Consider the following 12,657-nt stretch of genomic DNA (forward strand, 5'->3'; position numbering starts at 1 on the left):
CCAAATGTACACACGCCACAAACTTTTCCCTCTTTTTGTGCAGAGCTGTGCCATAGCTGCACTCCCCTGCCTAGCAGAACAGCACCAGGAGCTAGAACATCTCCTGTGTTCCTCACCCAGGAAGTGACATTGCTCCTGAAAAGGGGACAACTGACCTGCATCAAAGCCATCCATCTTCTTTTCCAGACATGGGCTGCTTTAAGCTCTAAGTTTCTGTTCCAAAATAGGAAGGGATTTAGTCCACATAAAAAGAGCAATTTAAATATCTGCTACTCATTTAATTGCTTTCAACCGATAGACATATTTTTAAAGTAGGTTTATTCATTAGGATCATGTAATTTAGTTACACCCAAATTCAAGTTTATTTTCAAACCAACCAGAATAGGAATGCTGAAAACTCCCTTAAGCTACAAACACTTTAAAATTATCAGATCAAAACAGTGACCAACATTTTACTCTTCAATTTTTCAGAAGTTACTCATGCTCTTTAACAGCTTCCTGAGCACATGCTTGCCACTTGAACAAGTAAACATCCTTGCAACATTTGTTTCACTTTGTGTGCACACCGAGAAATAAGTTAAAATGTCCTAACAGAGGGTTCTGTCAGAGAAATATATACTACATCTGGACCAAACATGACAATTCTGTAAACATCAGACAAGGCTAGAGTCATCACCAATATATATTTATGCGTATTTAATAGGAAAGTTTCTGCAGTCATTGGAGTATTTGTTCAGATAATGAGAAGCATTTCAAAGGATTTTAAAACCATTTTGTACCCACGTGGAAAAGAGTTGAAAAGGTTCAGTTACACTGGTAGTCAGGAGTTAACAGACAGCATTTAGAAATGAGAGTCCATTTGTGGTTCTTGTACTCTTGTTTTCACCACTCAGGAAATTAGAAGTTTCTCTTTATGAAACCTTATCATTTGGATTTAAAAATTTCTGCTCATTTCAGCTCTTTTGTTTATTGCATCAGTTTCTCCCTCAGTTAAGATGTGATGTGAAGAGCAAGGACCAATGGAACAGCACGGTCTCTTCATTCCAGCAGCCTACAAATACCCTTCTTAGAGATAAGTAAGTGTTTTCCAGCACCTTCCAGTAATCACTACCCCTGTCCCCACAGGGAGGGGAGGAACCGGAACAAATTAATAAATAAGAAAATAAATTATACCCTTCTTCCCACCAGAAAAACTATTTTAGGCTATTAACATCAATAGAAAGTTTATCTTTGTTTGGATACAAACATCTAGGAGGTAAAGTATCTGTGTGTCATGTTCAGGCAGCACATTTAAACAACCCAAGAAGAGTTAGTTCCACACAAGATGTAGCCTTTCAAGATGATCCTCCAGATAAATATCATATTCTACAGTATCATGTTCTGACTCATGTAGTTCCCTTTAACTGGCCATAAGACATTATCAGATTACAAACCAGACAAAATTCAGTGCTCTAGGACCTATCAGCCCTTTACAGAACAAAAGTTCACACAGAAAACCCTTAATCCCACAGATGCTTTTTTTTCAAGCTTTTCAGTTTGAGATGGTAAATATAACATGCCCTCTACCTTTGTTTGAAAAGGTACATTTAGGCTGCTTTGAATGTGCTAAATGTTTTGTTTCCAGTGTTAAACATAAATTGTTCAAATGAAAAGAGCATCAGCAGGAGGTCAGTTTAAACTTCAGTAGGCAACAAGAGCTGCTGTGGAGATGACAGATGAGGTTACTTCTCTGCTGATCCAGTATTCTTATAAATGGACAAAACCTCTGCAGATCAGCCTTGGGAGGGAGCTCTACAGAGCAGTCTGCAGAATAAGACTTTTCTGTCAGTTGCTTGGTTTTATTTGGTGAACCCAAATATTTGGCTTTATTTTTCCGTGGACGCTGCTGCCATGGCTGGTTTGATCCCCTCGCGCGTGGACTTCAGCTCTTCTAGTTCTGTGTTCAGTTTGCTGATCACCCACTCCAGGGCATCCCGCCCCTGCCAGAAAAATACCAGAATTTAGGATCACAACAGACACACCACCACTGCTCATGTTTCTATAGTTCTTCCTCTGTCAGACATGAAACTTGTTTTAAAATCAATCTCATGCTCTGCATAGTTTGACACCAGATTATATTGATAATTTCTTAGCATCTTAGGGAAACTTCACTGCAAAGGCATTTGCTTCACCCCTAAGCCAGAAGCAAATGCAATTCTGGTGTGAGCTCCCAGTAGCACAAGGCCTAATTCAGCAGTCAAGTTTCCTTACCTAAGAGAATTGCTGTTTGCTGCTCTCACCACCCAAAGAATATTACAAAATATTACCTGGCAAAATCCAGGTACTGTTCTCACCTTTATTAACCAAGTTACATAGAATTTTTGAGAAGATCCAGGAAAACTGAAGTCTTCCAGTGCTCTTTGAAGTAGCAGCTAAGTGATCTGACACCTATCAAGAGTTCAGAAGTGGACTCACACTGAATTCTACATTAGTACACAGCAACTTTTCAGCAGCTAAATCAGACTAATTGAGAGTTGCACATTTTACATCAAGGTATGGGAATGTCTCAGGCTCAGAACCCACAGCCAGTGCTTCAGTAAGAGCTGGAGAACCCAGGGCAATAAGCCTGGCAAAAATCTTTTACCTGAAGAAGACTCTGCAGCAGCTGCACCCCAATGACCAAAGATGCAGCCAGCAGCACAATGAAGTCAAGATTTTGTAACTCTGCAAGCTCAGAGTAGCAGCTTTTGTCAAAGCAAGCAGATGGGATCAGACCAGGAGAACACCTGGACTTCTTTCACTTAGAGAGAAGTCAGGAGACATTCACCTCTATTGCTCTACTAAGAATAAGAAATACAAACAGTGGAGAGCAGTAAGTGAGAGCCACGTGGCTCTGGCCAAGTTTAGAATTCTGCAGATATAGGTTTGAGCCCAGAAAGTCATAAATGCTCAGGAGAGCCATTGTCAGTGTTTAAGCCTTGTGTAGACATTGACAGAAAGGACAAGCATGACCTTCTCTGCACAGTTTTGTTCCAAACTGTGATATGCTAATTTTGTATTAATTAAAGGTGATAAAGTGCACAGAAACATCACAGTGTCCAGAACCTGCTGCTGTCCTTTACAGACTACTAAGCATGAACAAGAATCTGCATAAGCAGCTTTGAAAACGTAAGGAAAAAAGAATGTCAGAAGAAAGCTCATACACACTGCAAGGATTTTTTTTGCCAGGCTAGAAACATCAGTCTGGAATAATAAGAAAAGCCCAGATCCAGAGTGCAAAGTGTAACCTATTAAAAGAAATGAAGTTTTACTGCGAATAGGAGCACAGTTATCTCAGGACTCTCTTGAGATGACTCACTAAGGTCAGTGAAGGGCTGACTTGGTTTCTCTTTGGGTTTTCCATATTCCAGGACTCACAGAATAAGCACTAATTGCTACTTCAGCACTGGCAGGCAGTTTAACTGAGAAAAGTCATCCAGATATCACAACAGCGTGTTCAGCTCTTGGTCAAGGCTCAGAAAGGGAGATTAAGCTCCACTCCAAATTACCTCAAGAACAAGGATGTCTAAGTTAATTAGTTCCAAAGATGCCTTTAAAAGATACTAATAATATTCAAGGAAGCACGACTGAAATTGTCCACTTTAAGTACAGGTTGCTGATAGCAAACCTTAGAAGGGAAGATTTAACTTCTGAGCTCCTCCCATTTGAGCACCAAAGTGACTGTTCTTCAGCAGGGAGCAATTTCCAACTTCTCCACAGGCTGTGCAAGACCTGGGAATGCCAGCAAAGTGCAAATAAAAACACCCAGACATGGGCAAGCTACTGCACAGCAACAAGTTGTAACCAGCCGTGAATTAACGGAGTGCCCACTAAGGAAGAAGTGGGGGGCAGGGAGGGGAATCATCTTTCACTAAGCAGGCATTTGGACCTTTGAAAGTCAAGTTTAAATATCCTCTCTGAGGTGGCAGAGGCACACAGAACTGAGACAGCAACAGCTTGGATGTTACAATTGTTATATTGCTGAAAGAAGACTTGTCAGAAGGTCAAACACCCTGGCCATAGAAAACAATCAGTAGAAAAACACTGAGATTCTTTTCAGGCCCTGACTTGAAACAACCACATCATTGTGTCTTACTCAATATCTCTGTGGATGAGATACACCAATTTAAAAAATCTGTGACATTCAACTGGAGCACCAAGATATTTCCTCCAGTTTTTGAGAGCACATATCTGTGTATATCTCCTTAGACTTGCATACTCTATATGCCATATTTTGCAGCTAAGAATAAACTCATTATTTTGGCAAGGAAGACTTCAGGAACATTCTGCACAGGAAATTAAGTTAGAAATCTCAACCAGATGCAAAGCCTACAAGTGCCACGAAACTACCCAGTTATAAGCAAAAATCTGACAGAGGACTGTCTATAAAGTGTCATACTGTACAAGTTCTGCAGTCAGTCATTAAGCAAGCACACTCATCCCCAGGCATGCACGTTGTGTTATTCATTATTGCAGGTGTCAGCAGCATGACGTGGCTGGCAGAACAAGCGCTGCATATGAAGATTTGTTGGTAGAGCTTAATGACTGATAAGTGCTGAGCCTTTGTAGTTGATGTTTTCCAGAAAAACAGCCATAAAAGCTTAGTGGAATGAGAACGTAAAAGCAAACACTCATGGCATACATGGTTCTCAAAACAAGCAGTGTAAAAAGCCCAACTTTCTTAACTAGGAGAAGCAGCAAAATGGATTTCTTTCTTTTTAAGAAATCTTATTGGTTGAAGCAGAAGCCAATACAGGAATGACAGGGAGAGGCTACACTGATTAGTGGAAGAAAAACAATCTGCACAGAGGACTCATAAAGGCAAATACACTCAGTTCTCTCAACCCTGAACTCAAGATTTGTTCATAATTATATAACTGCAGGGACATGTCACTACCAAAATGAATATAACTACAAGACCAATGAAAAACAGGAACAGTCTGGCATCCTGACAGCTTCAAGCTTTGCACAGATTTCCTCAGAAGGGCAACACTATTCCTCAGGCAGAAGAAAAGCAAATACAATTCTGCTAAGCAAAACATTATCCCTGTTAGTCAACAATTTCTGTTACAAGAAATCAATTTTATATCCTAAGAACACAGCTCTGTTTCATTTTTATAAAGCCAATTCCACTCACTAGCCAATTTCTTAATTTCTTTAGGCACCAGCTTTATATACTGAAATCTCAGAAACTAAGACCAGATCAAACACTCAGTGGAGGGACTCCTCACATCCCTAGCTGTCTGCAGTCTTCAAGCCACAAGCAGACTGTGGCACAAGACATGGCTGCAGCACGTTGGCTGCCCTGTGGCACAAGCACAGGTTCATGGATCCAGCCTGGACGGGGCTGTGCTCACCCTCCACAGCTGCAGGGCAAGGATCAGGTCTGCCATTCCTGTATGCAAGGTGTGTGAAACAGACATGCAGGGGAATTTATGAAATCCACACAACAGTCCATGCAGATATTTGCTAGAAAGCTGAAATGCTGTACCAAGAAGAAGAAGGCTGGCATTACCACTAGTTAGTACAAACTGCAGGTGTGGAGAACTGCTAGCTTAGAGCGCTTTCAGAATTTTGAATTATCCACTCAATAGCATCCCACCCCTAGAGTAACACAAAAAGATTTACAACAAACAGCAAATGATTCTTTCATCGTCATTAAAAATAATAATGCATCACCTGCCACTGCTACCTCAGAGCAAAGTCTCAATAATTCCTATTTCTTCAGAACTCCAAAACATTTTTTGGTAACTGTCATGAAGTTTAAGAGGAGTGTTTGGAGCACAGAGGCACAGCAGAGCATGCAAGAAGAGCTAGTAGCAGCACAGTAGGTACTGGTTAGCAAGGAAAGGGCTGCTAACAGCAATTACAAATTCCTGCCAAGTTCAAAATCTGTAGAGACTTTTCAGTGAAATACACAGGACAAGAAGATCTTTCTGATTTGCAAGAAGCTTGTAAGCCAGTGCGTTCCTTGGAAATGGCAGAATGGAACAATCTTAAAAGAAATTGAGCTCTCTCACAGGCAACACCTCAACAGGTACCAAGAAATAGTTACAGTTTCTCCAATTTCAAAAGAGACATGTAAATGTAACCAGTGCCTCAAGGGGAATTTTGCCACCATTTTTAAGTGTGCCTAACTTGATCTGGCACACGAGCCAACTAGACAATGCTTTGCTACCTCTGGGTCAGCCTGAAATTTGGTTGTGAGCCAGGGTTTGTTCCTCTCTTTCAAGAATATACACTCCACACAGACTTTTAAATGGAAACTGGATCAGAACAGAACCGTAATTTAACTGAAATACCTTCCATTTCAAACAGAGAGCACCCAGCTAGGTAAAGGTACTCTTCAGTGTCTAGAAATGACCCATCACTCCTTCCCCATCCCATGATTTTAACATGTTTTCCTCTCACCTTAGGAGAGGCACACAGAAGGGTGGAAAAGGAGGCTTTCTCCTCTCTGATCTAGTTGGTCCTAGCAAGCTGGCTTACACTGGCTTGGTCACGGAGCATCCCTCCCAAGGATGAAGGGGTGGCCAAAGAATAGGATTTCTGGCATAGCAGGAGTTACCTGGCCCAGACTCCCACTGTGCTGAACCCCTCCAGCAATGCAGAACACAGTCTCAAACTCCTAACAGCACTCATCCTGCTCTTAGGCAGCAAGGCCTGTGCTTCTCTAGCAATTCCATTTCTTCCCCAAAGAACTGTAGGACAAAGTGCCCAAGAATAACACTCCCATAGCTCTGCCTGTGCTGAAGAGCAGCTCCACGGCTGCAGGCAAAACAGAAAAAGCAAGCACGGGACAGAGCAGTCAGTGCAGTGTTACCTGGGTGAGCCAGCACAGTCTCACCTCCTTAAAGAATATGCTCCTGCTTACACTGAATTACTTTTGCCAAAGGCAAGGAGACAGCTCAAAAATGGATATGAACTGGAACAACTGACAAAAGCAGCATAGAAAATATGCTGGTATTAACTGATAAATCCACATTATAAGGGCTGAAAGTGAAGTTACATTTTCTACTAGCACTAACTCCTAGAAATGGGTTGCTGAGGTTCTATAAAAAAATCTACTGAAACACTGCACACAAAATCTAGAGAAATTACATATAACATTCAACACACAGCATTGACAATTACTATTTCAAAAGAAAGAGTGATTGGGTGGGGAAGAGAGGGAGAAAACAGAACAAAGACGTACCTTTCTGGCATTAGAAGATATTGTGCTTGCCATCAAGCTTTCCAGATAACTGCTCAAGCTAATGCCTTTAACAGTAATAATTGCTTCTTGGGTTAGCACAGTCCTGTAAGGGAATAAAGAAAGGTTAACACCTAAGCTGAACTGGACTAACAAACTGCCTCCTAGACACAAAGACGCACACAAATTTCCCTACTTACTTTTCTGGGTTTTCTGGATGAGGTGTGTAAACCAGTCTCTCGTCAACAGACACCAAATTTGTGAGTGTAATCTTAAAAACAAAAACAGAGCTGAAATCCTCACTTCCCACCTTTCATTTTTCTCTTATAAGCAGCACTACTCAACAGCAGAGCACTCAATTTAATGTCAAAATACTGTACACAGAATATAAACCCCAGAACACAGTCAATAAAAAGACCTACAAAGGGTGATGCATCTTCTCCTACCCTTGATCCAATTAGATCAAAGTTCCCATTCACAGGAAGAGCACCAACAGCTCTCTCTGAATCCATTCAGATTTATGGCCAGCAATTAAGAGAAGCTCTTCCAGACCCACCTGGACTAGACAGAAAATTAACACTCAGGAAGGACAAGGCCTCTTGTACAGAGACAAGGCTCTCCTACAGACAGCCCCACATCAAATCTGAGACTTGCGAGTTACCAGGATACCAAAATGTAGCACAATGCTTCATTTACATTCTATGAAAAAAGGCATTTCACACTAAAACTTTAGTTGGAAATGACAGAACTCATTCATCTAAAAGTCAAATGATTTTACATGCATTCCGAGAAATAATCTTACATTAAAAGCAGAATCACAAATGTTTGATGGTGAAGTATTTAAATTAGGAGAAGAAAAAGGGATGGGAAAAAGAGTGATCTGAGACACTAATTAAGACCTGTAACTTGCTGCCTCCAACGAAAGACACAGATACATTTCTAATCTAAATGTTAAGAGCAAAACATCCAACTTCCAGAACTAATTATCAGAAACTGCTTAAGCCACCACTCACATTAGTTGAGCAAAGCTCCATCTTCTTTTCCACTGGATCTACCACAGAATGCTCCTCTATATAAGTCAGAGTTCTACTGGTTCCTAATATCTAAAGGGGAAAAAAAAGTTAAGTACCAAAATCCAACAAACAAACAGAACCTTAAAACACATAAACGCCAAGTTCTCAGTGACCCCAAATAAATACAGATTCACGGATACCAGAGGATTGTGATCAGGCCAGACTTCATTGTCTAGATTGTATCAGCCACAGAGCATGGCACAGACCAGCCCGGAAGGCGTTTACAGACATTCACAGATTTCAGCTTTTACTGTGAAGTCAGCTCCAATTCACAGGACGGCACAAAAGGGATCACAGCCTTAATAAAGAAGGAAGGCTGCAGAAATGTACCGCTTTGACAATACTGGGCAACCCCCACTCCGTGCTGAGAAGACGGTGACTGTGCAGCCTGCCCTGCTTGTCCAGGCTCCTGTTGAGGACATCTACTCCTACCACACATGGATTCATGGGGTTGGGGTACTTCCTCATAGCAGCTTTGATCACAGTATCCCAGGGATGCCTGTGAAAGGAAGAGGTGAGAGGATTTGTAAGTATTTAGTACTGAAAAGCAATCACACAATACTAAATCAGGATATAGGTTGTGCAGTATGGTGCAGGCTGTACAGCTTCAGAGCTCCCACAAGTCCCTTTGGAATGCAGTTATGCTTGGAAAGGCAATTAGAGAGTATTGATACAAAAACAGAAGAAACAATAAATTCTTCTCTCCAGACTGTAGCAAGGAATTACTAACGCAAGGCTAAGAAAAATGAAGGCAAGGGGCAACAGTCACTCACTGCTACAAGTGACATTCCAAGCAGTGCCCACAGAGATGGTGGCACACTCAGCTCATTCCAGAACTCCACCAGGAAAGCAACCTCACCTGATGCTTAAGCTTGCCCTGCTTGGAGAAGAGGGCTAGACTACATGACCTCCAGGAGTCCACTCCACCACACATTTTTCTGTAACTCTAAGCATACCAAATAAACTGAAGAGGACATCACTAGCTTCTGCTCCTTCTTATAGCGAAAAAAAAAATGCAAAGTGAAATTAAATTCTAGTAAAAAAGGATGATTGGGAAGTTCAAAATAAAGAAACAGATTTTTAGAAACCCCACCAGCTCACAGCCTGATGTCTGCACCTACACTACTGCTTCCAGCAGTTTGTTAGCATGAATTCCAGTTATGGATACTCCTCTCAGAACTGTTTTTACAAAACAAATTTTGATAACCTCAAATTCCTGGGATTGGAGCAGTCCTGCTACTCAAGGCCAGGCTGTCCACGCAGCTCTTGGGGTACTTCACATATTTCCTTCTGGAACAGAGGAGGCTACAGAAACCATGGACTTGATCCAACAGAGAAATTCTGTCCCTAATTATTTCTATATTCAGAATACTGACTGTCCTGACAGAGCAGCCTTAAAGCCTTTAAAGGTATGTTTAAAAATTCAACAATTGGTATCTAACTTAAGAAGGCTTAGGGGTGCCAACTTGCACTTAGGAGTTGCACTTGGGGCCCTAAATGGATTTTATTTTAGTCTGAAAATAGACTGGTACAGAAAGGCACTGACAGCACAGCACTACAAGGACAAACAGAAAGTTGGAAAAATAAGTTATTTTTCTAACAAGAAAAGTGTCAGAAAGCTTTACTGGTGCAAGCAGGAGAAATAAGAGCCCTCAATTCCTGCAGCACAAGGAGAGCTGGAGGATTGTTCCTTGTTCCATCTTTGGTGACTTTACACTTCCATCAATAGAAGATACACAAACTGAAAATGACAAAATTCTGTTAAATGTCCCTAAGGGACTGAGTCAGATATCTGGTAAGGCACAACAACATTTTATTAACCATTCAAATTAACTACCTACACCCACACACATTACGCCATAAGATGGGGATGTTCTAATACAGAACTTGATGAGAAAATGTCAAATAAAAATAGCTTTTGCACTCCCTAGGTGACAGATACTGAAACTCGGGAGTTGTGTCATGCTCGAGCAGCCTCTGCTGATATTTCCTGCTGGAAACCACAGTTCACTTACACCAGAGCAGTGCTGAAGCAGAGCACCGAGTACCTGCATCAGTGCAAGGAATTCAGTGGCGCTGAGGCAATTAAAGACATTCAGAGTGACACATCAGGGATATTTTGTAAATATTTCAAGAACCATCACCCCCGGTGCTCTTCGGGCCTCAAGACTTTCGGAACACCTGTAGCAGGGGAATCATCGGCGGTGGCATTGCCAGAGCTGCTGCGGAGCCCTGCACGCCAGTGTCCCTCAGATCCCGGGACAGCTCGCTACACGCTCCCGGTCCTTCTCCCTGCTGCTTCCCGGGACAGCTCCCTACACAATCCCGGTCCTTCTCCCTGCTCTTCCCAGGACAGCTCCCTACACACTCCCGGTCCCTCTCCCTGCCGCTCCCTCGTTACGCGGCGGTGGGAGCGGGCGGCCAGCGCCGCGTTCCATGCGGGAAGCAGCGATGGAAGGAAGGAAGGGAGGGAGGGAGGAACACCGACCCCGAGCTGGCTGCCGGGCTCACAGCGGCGGTGCCCGAGCCCGAGGGACGCCGTCACTCTGCCCGCGCCCCTTGGAATACATCAGAGGCTACATCGGCAGCTTGGGATTTATTTTCACTTATGGTGTGAACGCTATTTTTCCTAAACACCCAGCCCTTTACCAAGCCACCACGCTGCGGGGCCAGCTGTACCACTCCATCCTGCTGGAATGCTGTTCCCGATAGGAGAAGCCAGGCGCGGGGTCCGGCCGCGCAGGAAGCAGCTCGAGGCCATGCAGGACCGGCACCACCGAGGCCCGTTCCCGGCCTCCCTCCTCCTCCTCCCGCAGCATTCCCATTTCCGCCGTCACGCCGGCGGGACCCGACTCTCCCCTCACGGCCCGGCTCGGCGAAGCGCCGCGGTCCCTCGGCCCTCCCCGCCCGGTCCCCTCACCCGAACACGTGCTCCGAGCTCCAGATCTTCATGGCGGCGGGCGCCGTGTCCCTCGGATCCCGGCCGTGTCCCTGGGATCCCGGCGGGAAGCGGGGCGCGCGCGGCGCTGCCCGCCTGACTGACTGACAGCCTCGCGCCGGCCCGGCGAGCGCGAGCGGTCGCCGGGAGGGGCGCGCGGGGGGGGCGTGCCCGCGCCGGCGCGCGCGTCACGCGCCTGCGTCACCGCCCCGCCCCGCCCCTCCCGCGCCCGTGGAGGCGGCGGCGCAGCGCACATGCGCAGTGGCGGGCGCCGGCCGGGCCCGGGCTCCGTGTCCCGGGCTGGAAGCGGCTCCCGGGGATCGTCCCAGTCCATTCGTAGCCCTGCACAGGGCAGCCCCAGGAATCACTCCGCGTGCCCGACAGCGTTATCGAAACGCTTCTCGAACTCTGTCAGGCCTGGTGCTGTGACCACTTTCCTGGGGGCCTGTTCCAGTGCTCAACCAGCCTCTTCCTGGTATCCAGCCTAAACCTCCCGATACGGTTCGCGCTGGAAAGGCTCATCCTGAGAAAACAGTTCTGCATTACATTGACTGTTCCCCTGATCCCCAGAAACCAGCCCTCAGCACGGAGGAGAGGTGGAGCTCCCTCCAAAGGAGCAGGTCTGGTGGAGAGCTGCAAATATCGTGAAGGAATTGGAGCATCTCTCATGAGGGAGGAAGGGCTGAGCGCCCCAGGCCTGCTCAGCCTCCAGAAGTGATGGCTGCCACAGGAGCCATCAATGTGTGTATGTATTTGGAGCGGGGGTGCCCAGAGGGTGGATCCAGGCTCTGCTCGGTGCTGCCAAGCATTAGGACAAGAGGCAACAGGCAGAAACTGATGCACAGGAAGCTCTGTGATTCCTGATATTCTCAGGAATATCAGGAAGAACTTGTTTACTGTGTGGGTGACCAAGCACTGGAACAGACTGCCCCGAGAGGCTGTGGAGTCTCCCTTGCTGGAGATATTCAAGCATTGTCTGGATGCAACTCTGTGCCATGTGCTCTGGGATAACCCTGCCTGAGCAGGGAGGTTGGACCCGATGACCCACTGTGGTCCCTTCCTTTCCCATTTTGGGATTCTGGGAGCGTTCTGGTTTAATCAAACCAGGAGTTTTGATTAAGTACCCTAATAAATAACAGCCCTGGGGGTGACACACAGCCAGGGCCATCATGTGCAGGGCTGTGCCCAGGGATGAAGTCATTGCCAAGGAATACACGTGGGGCAGCAGCTCGGTCTGCAAGCTGCACATGGAGATGGAGCTCTCAGTGGGAGCCTGAGACAAGAGGCCATGAACTGCCAGCCCTTTGGTGGTGTCAGCCGGGTGAATGGACACTGGGAGACACAGCAGGAGCGAAGACTCATGAGTAAGAGCGAGATTTGCGTGTGGCTTGGACTGTGGGGGTGTAAAAGCTAGGGGATCCTTTGGGTTCCTTAGT

The 12,657-nt window shown here is 45.2% G+C and overlaps 1 protein-coding gene across 3 annotated transcripts; it reads right to left on the reverse strand.

Annotated features, from left to right (window-relative positions):
• Window positions 1-301: 301 nt before the first annotated feature.
• On the reverse strand, window positions 302-11,397 carry PRELID3A (PRELI domain containing 3A). Of its 3 annotated transcripts, none has more exons than XR_010368808.1 (7): window positions 11,204-11,397; window positions 8,614-8,782; window positions 8,224-8,313; window positions 7,411-7,481; window positions 7,214-7,316; window positions 5,510-5,622; window positions 302-1,979 (listed from the first exon to the last, which is right to left on the reverse strand). XR_010368808.1 is itself a non-coding variant. In XM_064433268.1 (7 exons), the coding sequence occupies exons 1-6, from the start codon at window positions 11,233-11,235 to the stop codon at window positions 5,569-5,571; spliced, it is 519 nt and encodes a 172-aa protein (XP_064289338.1). In that variant the 5' UTR covers window positions 11,236-11,397; the 3' UTR covers window positions 302-1,979; window positions 5,534-5,568. The 3 variants fall into 3 exon arrangements, 2 of the variants coding, with proteins under 2 accessions (XP_064289338.1, XP_064289330.1); XM_064433268.1 differs by having other exon boundaries at window positions 5,534-5,622; XM_064433260.1 differs by lacking the exon at window positions 5,510-5,622 and having other exon boundaries at window positions 11,204-11,389.
• Between the last annotated feature and the right edge of the window lie 1,260 nt (window positions 11,398-12,657).

The sequence above is a fragment of the Passer domesticus genome, chromosome 1 (genome assembly GCF_036417665.1).
Source record: "Passer domesticus isolate bPasDom1 chromosome 1, bPasDom1.hap1, whole genome shotgun sequence".
NCBI lineage: Eukaryota > Metazoa > Chordata > Aves > Passeriformes > Passeridae > Passer > Passer domesticus.

Excerpts from the sequence above, each read along its gene's own strand:
- PRELID3A (XM_064433260.1), bottom strand. The coding sequence starts at position 11,235 with ATGAAGATCTGGAGCTCGGAGCACGTGTTCGG. Across the intron at positions 8,314-8,613 it reads TGCCCAGTATTGTCAAAGCG|ATATTAGGAACCAGTAGAAC; the intron begins GTACATTTCTGC and ends TTTCCCCTTTAG. Across the intron at positions 7,317-7,410 it reads CATCCAGAAAACCCAGAAAA|GACTGTGCTAACCCAAGAAG; the intron begins GTAAGTAGGGAA and ends ATTCCCTTACAG.